The sequence below is a fragment of the Pogoniulus pusillus genome, chromosome 4 (assembly GCF_015220805.1).
Source record: "Pogoniulus pusillus isolate bPogPus1 chromosome 4, bPogPus1.pri, whole genome shotgun sequence".
NCBI classification, from domain to species: Eukaryota; Metazoa; Chordata; class Aves; order Piciformes; family Lybiidae; genus Pogoniulus; species Pogoniulus pusillus.
In genome coordinates, this window is record NC_087267.1 from 31037288 (window position 1) to 31050484 (window position 13197).

At 40.5% G+C, this 13197-nt stretch overlaps 1 protein-coding gene across 2 annotated transcripts in view; it reads right to left on the reverse strand.

Annotated features, from left to right (window-relative positions):
- Window positions 1–7208: 7208 nt before the first annotated feature.
- CPNE8 (copine 8) overlaps window positions 7209–13197 on the reverse strand; it is a 92160-nt gene continuing 86171 nt past the window's right edge. For both annotated transcript variants that reach the window (XM_064142468.1, XM_064142467.1), the window contains one exon: window positions 7209–9240. In XM_064142468.1, coding sequence (XP_063998538.1) covers window positions 9052–9240 — 189 coding nt within the window. In that variant the 3' untranslated portion in view covers window positions 7209–9051. The remainder of the gene's footprint in view (window positions 9241–13197) is intronic.

The window sequence follows — 13197 nt, forward strand, 5'->3', positions numbered from 1 at the left end:
CTGCTCCATCAGTTTCCCTGTCCTGCTCTTCTGAAGCAGAGCTAGGGATGTGTGCACTACCTGGGGCACTGGCTGCAGAGCTTTAGTAGCATGGGATGCCCAGGATATGTGTACTGGGAGGAAAACACAGTTCTTAGATTGTCATCCAGATTCTGGGACATGAGTTGGCCGCTCTGCCAGACACAGCTTTGAACTGGCTGAGTGTCTGAGCTCATTTAGCACCTCGCTGACCATCTCTGCCTGAGCTGCGTCTGGCTCTGCAAACACTGCCATCGCTGCTGCAAGCCACTGGACATGTGTTGGGAGAGCAGCTCTTCCTTTGTGCTCTTGATCCCACTCATCACACCAGTGGCACCAGCTTCAGCATTCATTTAATTTCATTCACCCAGTGTGGGGTGAGGGTAAAGGTCCATGCAGAAGTGGGGAGAAGGAACTTGCCTTTGTGGTATGGGCTGAGGGTGGGAGAGGTGGGAGGAAAGGGAGGGAGAGGAAGAAAGCATCTGCCCGCAGTGTATAGCAATGCTTTAAATATCAGCTCTTTTCCATTTCAGTCTTACAGGCTTTATATAAAGCAACATTTCAGTGGTTTTTGCTGTTGTTAAATGAAGGGTTTGGAAGCCTGGCACTTCTTTGCAATGAGAGGTAATAGACAGATCTATTGATAATGACAGTGCCTGCATGAATGAGCATGTACAATCTTTCTGTACTGTGAAATACCTAACAATGCTGGGGGGAAAAAATCTCTCTCATACTCGGTGTGTGTGTGTGTGTGCACTAAAATGTGTATTTCTCTTCTTGCTAATTCTTCCAGAGCAGTGGGAAATGTTGCAGTGCAGTTGACAGCATCTTTTACGTAATGGAATGCTGCAATTCAATGGTTTTCCACACTCGTGATGGCATCACCTTTTTCCCGTTTATATTCCTCCAGGAGGCTTAGCAAGATGAGAAAAGCTACTTCAAAAGCAATTGCAGTGTGTCTGCAGCTGGCTTGTGGGCTTTATCTGCTGTAACTCCTCTTATGCTGGAGGGAACTTAGTGAGGCACAAATAGCTAATTTCACTAGCAAATGTAATTTCTCCATATCTGAGTTCTACCAATTGTTTCGCAGAGTAAAATACTAATAAAAAGTTTTATTCCAAGCTTTTTGAAGGGTTATGAAAGAGACCTTTGCAGATGAGATTTGTGTAAGTTTAAGTTAAATGTGACAAGTTTCGAGATCTAGAGAGGAAAAAAATGAGGATGACTCAGGTTAAAAGCGGTGGGGTTTCTTTTATCAAATGCTTGTCATGCTTCCAACAAAAGAGTGTCTCCAATTCTAAGATGAGGAGGGAACTATTAGCTTGACAAAAGGTCACTGGGGGAGAACATTATTAACCCACCGCTTGCATTGTAGAATGATTTTCCCCTCCACACTAAGGAGGCATTTATCTTTGAATTTTCACATGATGAGCTTTGACAATGCTAATCCAATTACAGCTTTATTCCAACACCCATTAAATGCTCCTTCAGTTCTTAGAGAGCTAGCTCTCTGTTACAAGCGAGTGAAAGAAGGATATGTGAAAAATACTGGGTTTGTTATTGAAGACTCTGGGTGTTTCAGCAGTCCAGTGCTATGACTTTCAAAGACCTAGTGCCCTCTGTGGCCCTCACACTAAAGGAATTGTAGGGAATAGTTTTTTTTTTAAACAGTACTTAGAATGTGAGTTCTGTCTCCCAAGCTATTATGCATCAGTCACAGTTAACAGGGCGACGTTCGTTTGTTAAATGACAGGTAATGATAGCTCACTGAGCACATCGAGCAAAGGTAGCGTGAGTGTAGAATTGGCTGTTCTTAATCACCACATGGGAACTGAAGGCCAGTGGCATCAAAAGATAAAGTACACAGAGATTTTGGTGCCCAGTTTGCAAAGCCAGTGATTTGGCTTACCGGAGCACCCAGCATCATGTTGTAGGCCACGCTGGGCACAGAGATCCTTTTGGCTCCATTGCTTCAAATTCTTTTATGAGACTCCCTCTCTGAAAGGATGCTTTCACACTCAACTGGAAACACTGACAACAGCAGAAAGCTGGCCATGCTGCTTGCCTTTTCCATGAGCCTCTGTAAGCACTCTGATGGGCTCATGCTGCAAGTGAGTGAGAAAAAGGACCCTTGGGCATTTAAACTCACAAATATTTCAGGCAATAGCATAATGCATGCTCTTTCATAAACTCATTTTCTCTTGGAAACAAGACAGATTTACTGCTGTTCCAACACCTCACTGGAGTTATGCTTAGAACCTTCAAATGTTCAGACAGGGACACGCATCTCATTGTCCTCTTGTACAAATGCACTTGGGCATGTCTTGCTCCTTACCTGACATTCACCATCCTAGTGTGACAGCTGTGAGACCTCTGTTTTCTTGTAACTTTTGGTCATACACAAGGGGTGGTCATCTCACACCAAATGGAAATCTCCTACAAGCTTCTCTCTTCAACAGCCTCTTGAGACGGTCACATTGAAAACGGATGACTGAAAGCATACATGTATTTCAGAGGAAATCTCACCAGAGCCCTCCTGGTGCCTTCCTATCCACTCATCCAGTGTAGTAGCCTTGCCTCTGTCTTAGCCTTCCCACATTTGTGAGACTGACAAGTGTGGCTTTGGCAGGATATTTAAGTATTTAATGTATTATTGACCTTCTTGGAAGGAAGCCTCATGACCAGGCTATCCCTAGTGCATGTCCAGCCTGGTCTGAACAATTCTTAAGATAAAGAAGATGTAATTTCCCTGAGATACACTAGAAGGGGGTCTCCAGTTTGGTAGGGAGTTGTATCTATCAACCCCTGTACGCCTTCCTTGCTGCCAAAAATGTCACCTGTCATTGCTGACCTTTGAGAATAGCTCATCATAGCACTTCTTTGCTATGTTGGCACAGTCCCTCTGGTCTTTTGCATATGAGACATACTCAAATACATTTTTTTTCCCCTCACAGATTATAAACCAATTTTTTTCCCCTCTTGTGAGGTCTTTCAAAACTGCCTGCATCATCCTGAAAATGTGGCCCCATGGCCCAGACAGAGTGTCAAGCTAAGGTTCAGCATCAGCCTGGAGCAGTGATTAGCTCCCTCCCCATGTGAACGAAACCACTGTTAACATCTTTGCTTTTTATGCAGCAGGATTGCAGTTTAATTCATACTCTATATGGAGCCTAGCTGTAATCTGCAGATTATTAAATCCAGGACTGCTGTCTATCCAGGTATTTTTCATTTTCATTTAATTTGTTCTTATTTATTTCCCTCCTGAACGCTGTATTTTCCATTTCTTTCCCCACAGCAGCTTATCTTACTGATTCCTGACTTTCCTTCCACTTAAGCAAAAGCATTTTTGACTGCTAATCAGGCATCACAGCCCACAGCCCTGGCAGGCCAATATATTCCTTACATTTATAAACACAGCCTCTAATCCTTTTGTTAATTGCATTAATGACACCAATAGCCAGAAAGAGTCATAAGCTCCCCCTTTTTCCTCCAGGTATCACAACCTATTGATATTTTCTGTTCCCTCCTGCTCGCAGAAAGCAAGCACTCAAGCCTGTGTGTTCACTCCCATAGTTCTGGGGGCTTTGTGCCAGTCCCAGCAGAAGTATTTCATGACTTCTCTGCAGAGAATTCCCCAGTCTGCAATACTTTTCTGCTCGCAGAAAGTTGCCAATTCACTTCCCCGTGGATTCCCTTTGGCTGGTGATTGCATCCTGATGTCCCACTTAGTTGAAGACAGTGTTCAGTGCTAATCACTTTGCACATGCTGTCGATTGCTTTGATTTCATGATCGGCTTGAAGCACACATAACTACATAACAGCCTGTGGCACTGGGACACGCAGGAGGCAGCCTAGTAATTATGACAATCACGTCCCTTTCAAGGCTTGGTAGAATTTTTGTTCCCTGGGCAACAGCCCAGTGCAGAAACGATGGACAGTCTAAAGGCACAGCCTGCTGTGGCTCGGGAAGGCTGTCCCAGCACCCACAGCACAGGGAATCACGCTGCATGCTTGTGAGGCAGGTATCTTACAGCAGTCATGCACCTGCAGCAAGAAATAGCTACCAAAAAAAGCTCAGCCACATCCACATCTTTGATTGTTTACAAAATAAAAGCATCAAGTAAAACTCCTAATAATAAAGCTTATTATTGTCAGATGTTTGGCTGTAGAAGGAAATGTAGTACTCTGTACCCTATGTTTCCATGCTCAGCCTGAATACAGCACTCAGCTACGCTTACTCTCTCTCTAATGGCAATGAACATAAATGCGCAATGCTGGCTTGAAATAAAACCTGAAAATATGCAGCATCAACCCAGTGGAAAAGAAGCAATAATCCACTGTAGTGATGAAGAAAATTTGTACTACTGCCATAGAACATTTTAAAAGAAAGTAAGAATGCATTTCCTGTGAAAACCATAAGCAGACTAACGGCGTGACCAGGCATGGTCAGTTCCTCATCATACTATTTCTGTTGCATTGGCATCAACCTGCTCCCCAACAAATTGGTGGGGCTTATCCTGATCTCGTGCAGTGACCCTTGCTGTGGTGGTTCACTGTGGTCATAAAAAAAGATAGAGACAACAGACAACCTCTGGCCTGAAGGCAAATGCCAGAACGAGAGGACACAGCCTCAAGCTACGCCAGGGGAAACTTAGGCTGGAGGTGAGGAGAAAGTTCTTCACTGAGAGAGTCATTGGACACTGGAATGGGCTGCCCAGGGAGGTGGTGGAGTTGCTGTCCCTGGGGCTGTTCAAGGCAGGATTGGACGTGGCACTTGGTGCCATGGTCTAGCCTTGAGCTCTGTGGTAAAGGGTTGGACTTGATGATCTATGAGGTCTCTTCCAACCTTGCTGATACTGTGATACCTTCCCTGATAATTTGCCCAATTTGTTCCAGCAGTCCTTGTTGGCCTTTTCCAGGTGCCCTACATCTTATTGGATGTCTCAGAACTGAACCTGGTGCACTAGCTGAGGCCTTACTATTTTGAGCACAATGCAAAGGATTCTATCAGCTAGCATATATTCAAAATTTCCACCTAGGCACCTTCCTCTCAATGTCTGGTGTGATCCACTATAAATCAGTGTTTTGCAGAATTGCTGTGCAGCCAGAAACTGCTGCAGCTGCATAGTACATTTTTGTTATGTAACTCCTCTTACTTATTCTTCCTGGTTGAATTTCTCCTCTTTCAGGTATTTTTTCTAATTCATAGAAATAAATGCAAGTTTTAACCCCCTCCGTGTGAGTGATTAAACTACGTCTAGTTTATATTAAGCTGCTAATTTAATAACCATCTTTTATATACTACATCATCAATGGAACTAGCTGAATAATACCAAAGGCAGGACAGTCTCTGTGGAATGTCACTAGCTGGATTTTTCCAGCTTGATGATGAAAGACTGATAGCATTGTTCTGAACAGTCTAATCAGGTCTGTATTATTTCATAGCACCTCAAATGAGGCCTGTGAGCTCCAGCTTTGCTTTTAAAATGTCACGTTGAAGAAGCTGTTTCTCACTTTTATTCTGAAGCTCATTCTATTGCTTTTCAAAAAAACTGGTTCAGGGGGTTGGGTTGTTTTTTTTTTTTTTTGGTAGGTGTAAACCAAGGTCTAGAATGTATTTTTCAGCTGACTACTTAATTCTTTGATTATCCATCTTCTGTGAAGTCTGAAGGAGAAGGACATTGAGCATTTCAGTTTTCCCTGGGCTTACTATTTGTTTATGCTTTTGTTGCATCATGGAGTCAAATTTCCCTCCCTTTCTAGCATGGTTTTACTGGGCTTTATAAGTCATAACTTACACTGTGGTTTCTGTCTTTTTTCACACCTTTTACATTTATCCACAGCAACATATTCCTCCCCTCTATTATTGTTGTTTTTTTCTGTTTGAAGGACTTCTGATACAGTCATAACAGCCTGTTACTATTCTCCCTGGTTTGCCACTGCATTGACATAATTTGTCCTTTTATTAGTTCTTGAAGATGATAATCATTTATCATTCTGCTTGTTTCAGCCATTTAATGAAGTGTTCTGGAGTGAATTTCATCTGTCCCTACTTAAGTCATACACATTACAGAATCAAGATCTCAAAGACACAGGGATTGGCATAGGACTGGGAAAAAAAATCTCCTTTTCCCACTAGTGTACTTAGTCACTGATCACAGCTATTTCTTTCCCTTAAAAGTTAGACTTAGAAGCTAGTATCAAACAGAAGTAAAATCAGCAGTGCACAATAGAATAGGCTGGCACTAGATTGGAGAGAGCAAAAAAAACTGATTAGGTAATCCCTATCTTTAGAAGATCCTTATCTGCTTGTCCCAGGTTGAGAACTATAGGGTTAAAAAAAAATCTTCTGGGGACTAGAAGACTGTTATTCAATCCCATTAATTCTGCTACCTCTTTATAAACTCACGGCGCTGCTATATTAGTTTTTCAACTGCTATTTGGATTATTAACTCTCATTTAACCAGAACCTACTTGTGCTAGTTAGAAGCAAGCTAGAATGTTTTGGTAAAAGAACTAGATAATGGGCAGTGAAATGAAAAACAATTGTGTCTCTTTGCTCAGTCATGCTGAGAACTCTGGGAAGAAGAAGTAAAACATTCTCCATTTTGTCTTTCATTCTGCCTTTGCCTTCAGACCTGGTCACATCTCATTCACCCTGCTCCCACTAACCTTGCTCCCTAACCTCTTGGCTGCACCTCTCTTCTTCCTGAGAACTGGGGTAAGGTTGAGAGGGCAAGGGGAGGGGTGGTTTGAGAGCCCCTCCTGGGGACTCAGGTTTCTGGGAGGGGAGTTGTGCTTCTGTATTGTTTATCCTTTGTATATTTCTGTATATAACTGTGTATATTGTAAATAGCTGCTTGTATATTTGCTGCTGTAAAATAAATAGCTTCATTTATATTCCCAGAGGCCGTCTGAGTTAGCTGGGGCAATTCCAAACGTGTGGGGGGGCGGGTAAGAGCCCAAACCATCACACTACTATTAAAGTATCAAACAAAAAGTAAAGTTTGTAGTTTTTGCCTTAGAATGAGAACCTGTTAAGTACATGGGCCAATGGGAACCAGTACAAGTGCTGGCATAAACGTGTCCAGCCAAGTGAAATAGGTTTCTAATGTTAACATTGTTTCTGAAGTGCCAACACCGTAAGTATGAAAAGAAATGCAGAAGATGGAAGGAGAACACCACCACCATTCAGTAGATTTAAACTTTATGATGCACTTTCATCAGAATTGGTAGTTGCCAAGTATCAAACTCCATTCATGCAACATCAATCCACTAAGAAATACAAATCTTGGTGAGAAAATTAAAGTCCATACTTATGTAAAAACTGTTTTCAAATAAAAATAAAACAAGATTTATTTTTGCAAAGCTTTTTTTGTTTGTTTACTAATAGAATAATTATCTCAAAAAAGTAATTTTCCACGTGAGATAGCTAAAGGAAGTGAAACATATTTAAAACTGGAAGCTTCTGCATTTATATAGTTATATGCCATTAACATTGAAGATATGTTTTCTGTCAAAAACTTTTCATGCCTAAAAAAATGCACCTTAATTTTCTTTTTACTGTACATTACAACATACAGTAGTAAGAAACAGAAATAGTAAACAGGTTATACACAAAGAAAAAAGTTCTGCTACAAGACAGTTGTAACTGTGACGCACAAAAAAAAAGTTAAGATGTTCAGTTTTAACAGTACTTGAAGGCAATTCACAATCATATCAGGACTCCTGTGAAATTTAAGGCCATTAGTTCTAAATAAAATATACCTGACACAAACTCACAAACCTGTGTATTTGGTAAAAACTGTACATGCAGAACCATTTTTTTTTTAATATATATATATAAAATATATATATGAACAGGCATATTAATAAAATTTTTGGGTAGTTCTGTACACAAAATTGTGCACAAAGCAACACGGCTGTGCAATTTTGACACCAGTTAATTAACATTATCATTCATGCATCCTGAATGGAAATGTGATTAAATGACAATATCAAACCCAAATATTAAAAGCCAGCATCCCTTTGAATGGGCAATCTAGACAACAAAAAAAAAAAGAAGTGAAAGTTTAAAATCAAGTTTAAAATGGTCTGTTATAAAATATCTGCTGTAATCACTTCAAAAGACTTTTCTGATGCAAAATTTCCAGCACTTTAAGGAATGCATGATAAGGTCTAACGAGCTCAGTGAGTCAACTATAATAGTCTGATAGTTCTGATTTGAGGTAATCATCTTTAATCACTTAGAGCAAGTAACTCTTCGAATTTGCTTCAGAAACTTGTTGTAAAAAAACAATCTGTAAACTTAGGTAAACTTAGAAATTGAAGAATCTCTGAAAAAATACACATACCTCCCCCTCAAAAGTTTGGAGTTAGTCATAAGTCTATGAAATGATGTTTTCTTCACATTTTAGGTGTGTATTCTCAAACTGTGAGATGAATGGATTACTGAGCACTGAACTCAGGTATTGGAAAACACGGGTTTGTCCCCTTCTTAGCTTTCATTTGTATTTGTCTGGACAAACATTCAAAGAGATATTGCTTCTCTTGTTACCTTGTGACAAACTATTGCAAGTTAGAAGACACGTGAGTCAATATTCCAAACTTTTATTCTTAAGAATAGTTATAAAAGTACTGAAATTTAAAAATAGTGACATGTAAACATTGATACAGAGTTAACAGCATACCTGTACATTTATGTACACACAATATTCAGAGAGGACAGTATCTTCTGAGTTGAAATCGTGACTTGTGCTTTCCCCTCCAATAAATACACCAAAAAAAGTAGGGAGTTCTGTAAACAAAACCAACCCACAACGACCAAACAAAAACCCCAAAGCCAAACCCAAACCAAAAGAGTCAGAACATCAATATTTGCTCCTAGCATTTATAAGCTTTCCAGTTGCTCATGCAACCATAGGAGAATTTTGGTATGTGAAGACAACTTTTCTAGCTCCAAGAAGTTATCAGAAGCTACTGCTGCATCCAGAGACTCTTGCCTTGTGACAACTGCTAAACACTGTGGAGCAGTCATATCTGAGTCTGCAACACATGAATTGGAGGTGTATAGGGCGGCGGTGCAGGTGATGGCTTTATTCCTCTGACTCTCATGTAGGACAGAAACTGCTCTGGGATCTCAGCTAAAACATCTTTAGCGAGTCTTGCCATGCTTAGCACGTGGTTTCCACTTCTGTCAATATAATCTCGGAATGGCACAAACTACAAAACAAGAGAGACATTCACACAGGTCAGTACGCAGGCACAGAATACAATAGAAAGTTTTATCTAGGGAGTTAGAGTACATGAATCTGCTACCTTACATATTTTATATATATATATGTATTTTGTACTTCATATTATGTATTTTACATATACTTACCCATTAAAAGAGGAATCTGTCTTCTGATAGAAACAGTACCATGCTTTCACTTGGATGAAATTCTTCACATAAGCCTTGACTAGCTCAGACTGCTAATTGTGTGTTTCATTAATACAGTTGGTTTATCTCTCAACTCTTTTCATACAAGAAGGTAATTCAGTTTTAGAAAGCTACTCCTAGCTTCTATTTCCTTCTTGTGAGGTTCTCCTAACAGACTGCCTTTGCTCTGGCAGTCTGTGAGTAGGATTTTTGCCATCTGAAGTGAGTATTGTTGGCCATTCTGCATTGGATCTAGTAGAACTATGAACCACTTGAATGCTTTTTACATGCTACTAACACATGGATAAAGAAATAAAGCAAAAAGAGTTGACTTCAAAAAGGATCTTGATGGCCATCTGCAACACCTACAAAGTTAGGCACCCAGCTCTGGCTTAGGTTCTGTAATAGCAAATTAGATGCCTGTGCTATTACTACAGAAAAAAAAGAAACAATTTAGGCTCCTTAGTTTTTATTCACAACAGAGAGCGTGCAGAGATATGAAAAGAGTTCAGCTGGCTACTAAGTTATGCCAAAGGGAAGGGCTGGTTTGAAATTCTGCTTCTTGCTCAGAATTTGGAGCCTATCTCAGGGCAACAGCAGGGTGACCTTCCAACATTGCAATTTAATGTCCAAAGCTACTTCTGGTACTGATATGTTAGGCTATGCTATGCTGGAAGTCAAAGCCTAATGATGCCTTCCCTTACCTCACAAACAGAGGAGATGTATTAACTGCTGTGCTCCAGGATAAAACTAGAACTGAGAAGTCAGACTCACATATCTCTCGTCTTCTGGCTGGATTCTGTCACTGAACCTGCTGCTGTTAATCATAACATGCTGCAGTCATGCCAGCTTCAAAAATGTCAAAGTGCTAACTGTAGCAAAGTATGATGGGGCTTGAAGTTCAGATTGCAACATGGGAGGCTTCCTGTTCCCGTTGCTATTTCTGGGTTCCAGGTTCTTGGGTGTTGGTTTTTTCTGCTAGGATGGCAGTGGGACAAGGAGGGATGGGGGAGTAGTTTTCTGGTTAAGGCTTTTGTCTTGCTTGCTTCTGCTTACTGCTGCTTTGTGCCCTGCTTTTTCTGCAAGTAGACTATGGTAATTATGCATTTTGTACCATGTTTATCTGATTCTTGATCAGCAAACTCTATTCTTATCTCACCTTTGTTGTCTCAATCTTGAGTTTGTGTGTATTACTTTCCCCTCACTTCTGTGTTGGTAAAACAGCCAGGTTAACCCACTGGTTCAGTTCAACCCATTTTGTCCTGATTCAAACCATCACAACTCTAATACCTGAAGACTCACTGTAGCAACCAGACAAATTTTGCATTCTTGAAGTTTTGATTTCTTAGCTGCTGGCTAAATTCCACTATTCTAAAAAGCATTTAATTCTCAAGATTTAGGAGATCACTGAATTACAGTCTAGCCTACACTGTATTTCAGAGATCACACAAGTTTTACAAAGAGGATAGAAATAAACAAATCTCCTATTTATATTAAACAAACAAAAATCTCTTGGGGAAAAAAACCACAAACACAAAAAACCCCAAACCAAAAACCCCACAACAAAACCAGTAAATAACACACACAAAAGAAAACCCAAACCAAATATATTAGGAATAGCAAATGTGAACTTAATTCTTACAACACCTTTAGGAAACACTTTTCACCCTGAACTTACAAAATCTGTTTAGGCATTGGTCTTCTGCTAAAAGGTGTTTTTAATTCAATTAAGAGATGACTCTTTGCATAACTCTCCTGAAAAAGGATCTCAAATTACCAGGAAAAAGGCTACAGGTATTTGAACTATGTTAAATCAAACTGGAACCTGTCACCAAACTAAGTGCTACTGCTTAGAGCACTTCTCCAGGAAGCAGTTAATCTGCAGTTGCTTAGAAAATGACTACTCAAATGACTGCTCAGTCACAGAACCCTTGAAGCTAGAAGTGACCTCTACAGTGAGATTCTTTAGTCCTACCTTGCTGCTCAAGGGGAGCCAGCTAGCACAGGCTCCCATAGTCAACAACACTATGAGCAGTCAGCCACTGTTCAATGAGAGCAGCCTTTATTCCAGGTAGGGACATCCTATACCTCTTTGTTGTGTTGTGTCCAAGAATGTATCAGGCATATGGGCAGGAGAACAAGAGGCAAAAAAGAACCTGATTTTCAGAGTATTAAGCCAGGAAGCTTAGTGCCATGGTCCAGTTGACTGGATAGGGCTGGGGATAGGTTGGACTGGATAATCTTCGAGGTCTCTTCCAACCAGGTTGATTCTATGATTCTATGTGTATGTAGTTCCATAACTAACTGCCTTCACTATTTCAGTGCTTATCCGGTAACTTCCCAATACAAGACCTAAGCACATCCTGTGACATTTATTAGTACTGATTCCTCTGTTTCATAAAAAAAACCCCAAACCTCTAGCAGTTTTCACAAGCCTGTTTCAAGTAGTTGTCCTTCTTGAATGACATCAACTTTCTGTGAGAATACATCTGACTAAATAAATTGAGCAAGAATTGGCATGTAATACAATCTCCCTACAATGAGTATGTGTACAAGCAAGGAGGAAACAAAGAAGGTCATGCCTTTGAAGGAACTGTAGTTTGCAGTAAATAGAATAGATAGGGACTCGCTTTTAGCAGAAGGGCATTTCACAATGCTGTTTAACAGTTAATTTCACCAGCTAATTTTATCTAACCTAACACAGGAAAAAAGAAAACATCTCTATTTGAGTAGTTGATTTTAAAAATGCAAATCAGTTTTACCTTGCCAGATATAAAATAAAGGTAATACCAAACCTAAAGGGTTTGACATTATCCCTTCTTATTTGTTTTTAACTATTTGTTAGTATTTTGACAGGAAAAGAGCACAAATAGAATAATAGAATGAACAAGGTTGGAAGAGACCTCCAAGATCATCCAGTCCAACCTAGCACCCAGCCCTATCCAGTCAACCAGACCATGGCACTAAGTGCCTCATCCAGTCTTTTCTTGAACACCTCCAGGGACGGTGCCTCCACCACCTCCCTGGGCAGCCCATTCCAATGCCAATCACTCTCTCTGGGAAGAACTTCTTCCTAACATCCAGCCTATATCTCCCCCGGCACAACTTGAGACTGTGTCCTCTCATTCTGTTGCTGGTTGCCTGGGAGAAGAGACCCCACCTGGCTGCAGCCTCCTTTTAGGTAGTTGTAGACAGCAATGAGGTCACCCCTGAGCCTCCTCTCCTCCAGGCTACACAACCGCAGCTCCCTCAGCCTCTCCTCCAGGCCTCTCACCAGCTTTGTTGCCATTCTCTGGATAAGTTCCAGTATCTCAACATCTCTCTTGAATTCAGGAGCCCAGAACCATACACAGTACTCAAGGTGTGGCCTGACCAGTGCTGAGTACAGGGGAAGAATAACCTCCCTCATCCTACTGGCCACACTGCTCCTGCTACTGCCTTCTTCAGGTAATTCAGTATGGCTTCAGGTAAAGTTCTAATTGAAACGTGTGAATAGTAAATAAACATTTTATTACATTTCTGTTATGCAAGGAATTCTAAAGCAATACCAAAGGCTATTCACTGCATAGTATTTTGTATTTCCCATCAGGAACTAGAATATTTCCAATGCAAAGCATTTTCACAAATCTTGTTTGTAACATTTGAAGAACTCTCTCCATTTATTCTCTTTGACTGTAAAAACATTTGTTGCTTGGAGAAATGATGTATAATTACGTTATGCATCTTTGAATGCATTTAAACATAAGTGAATTAGCTTT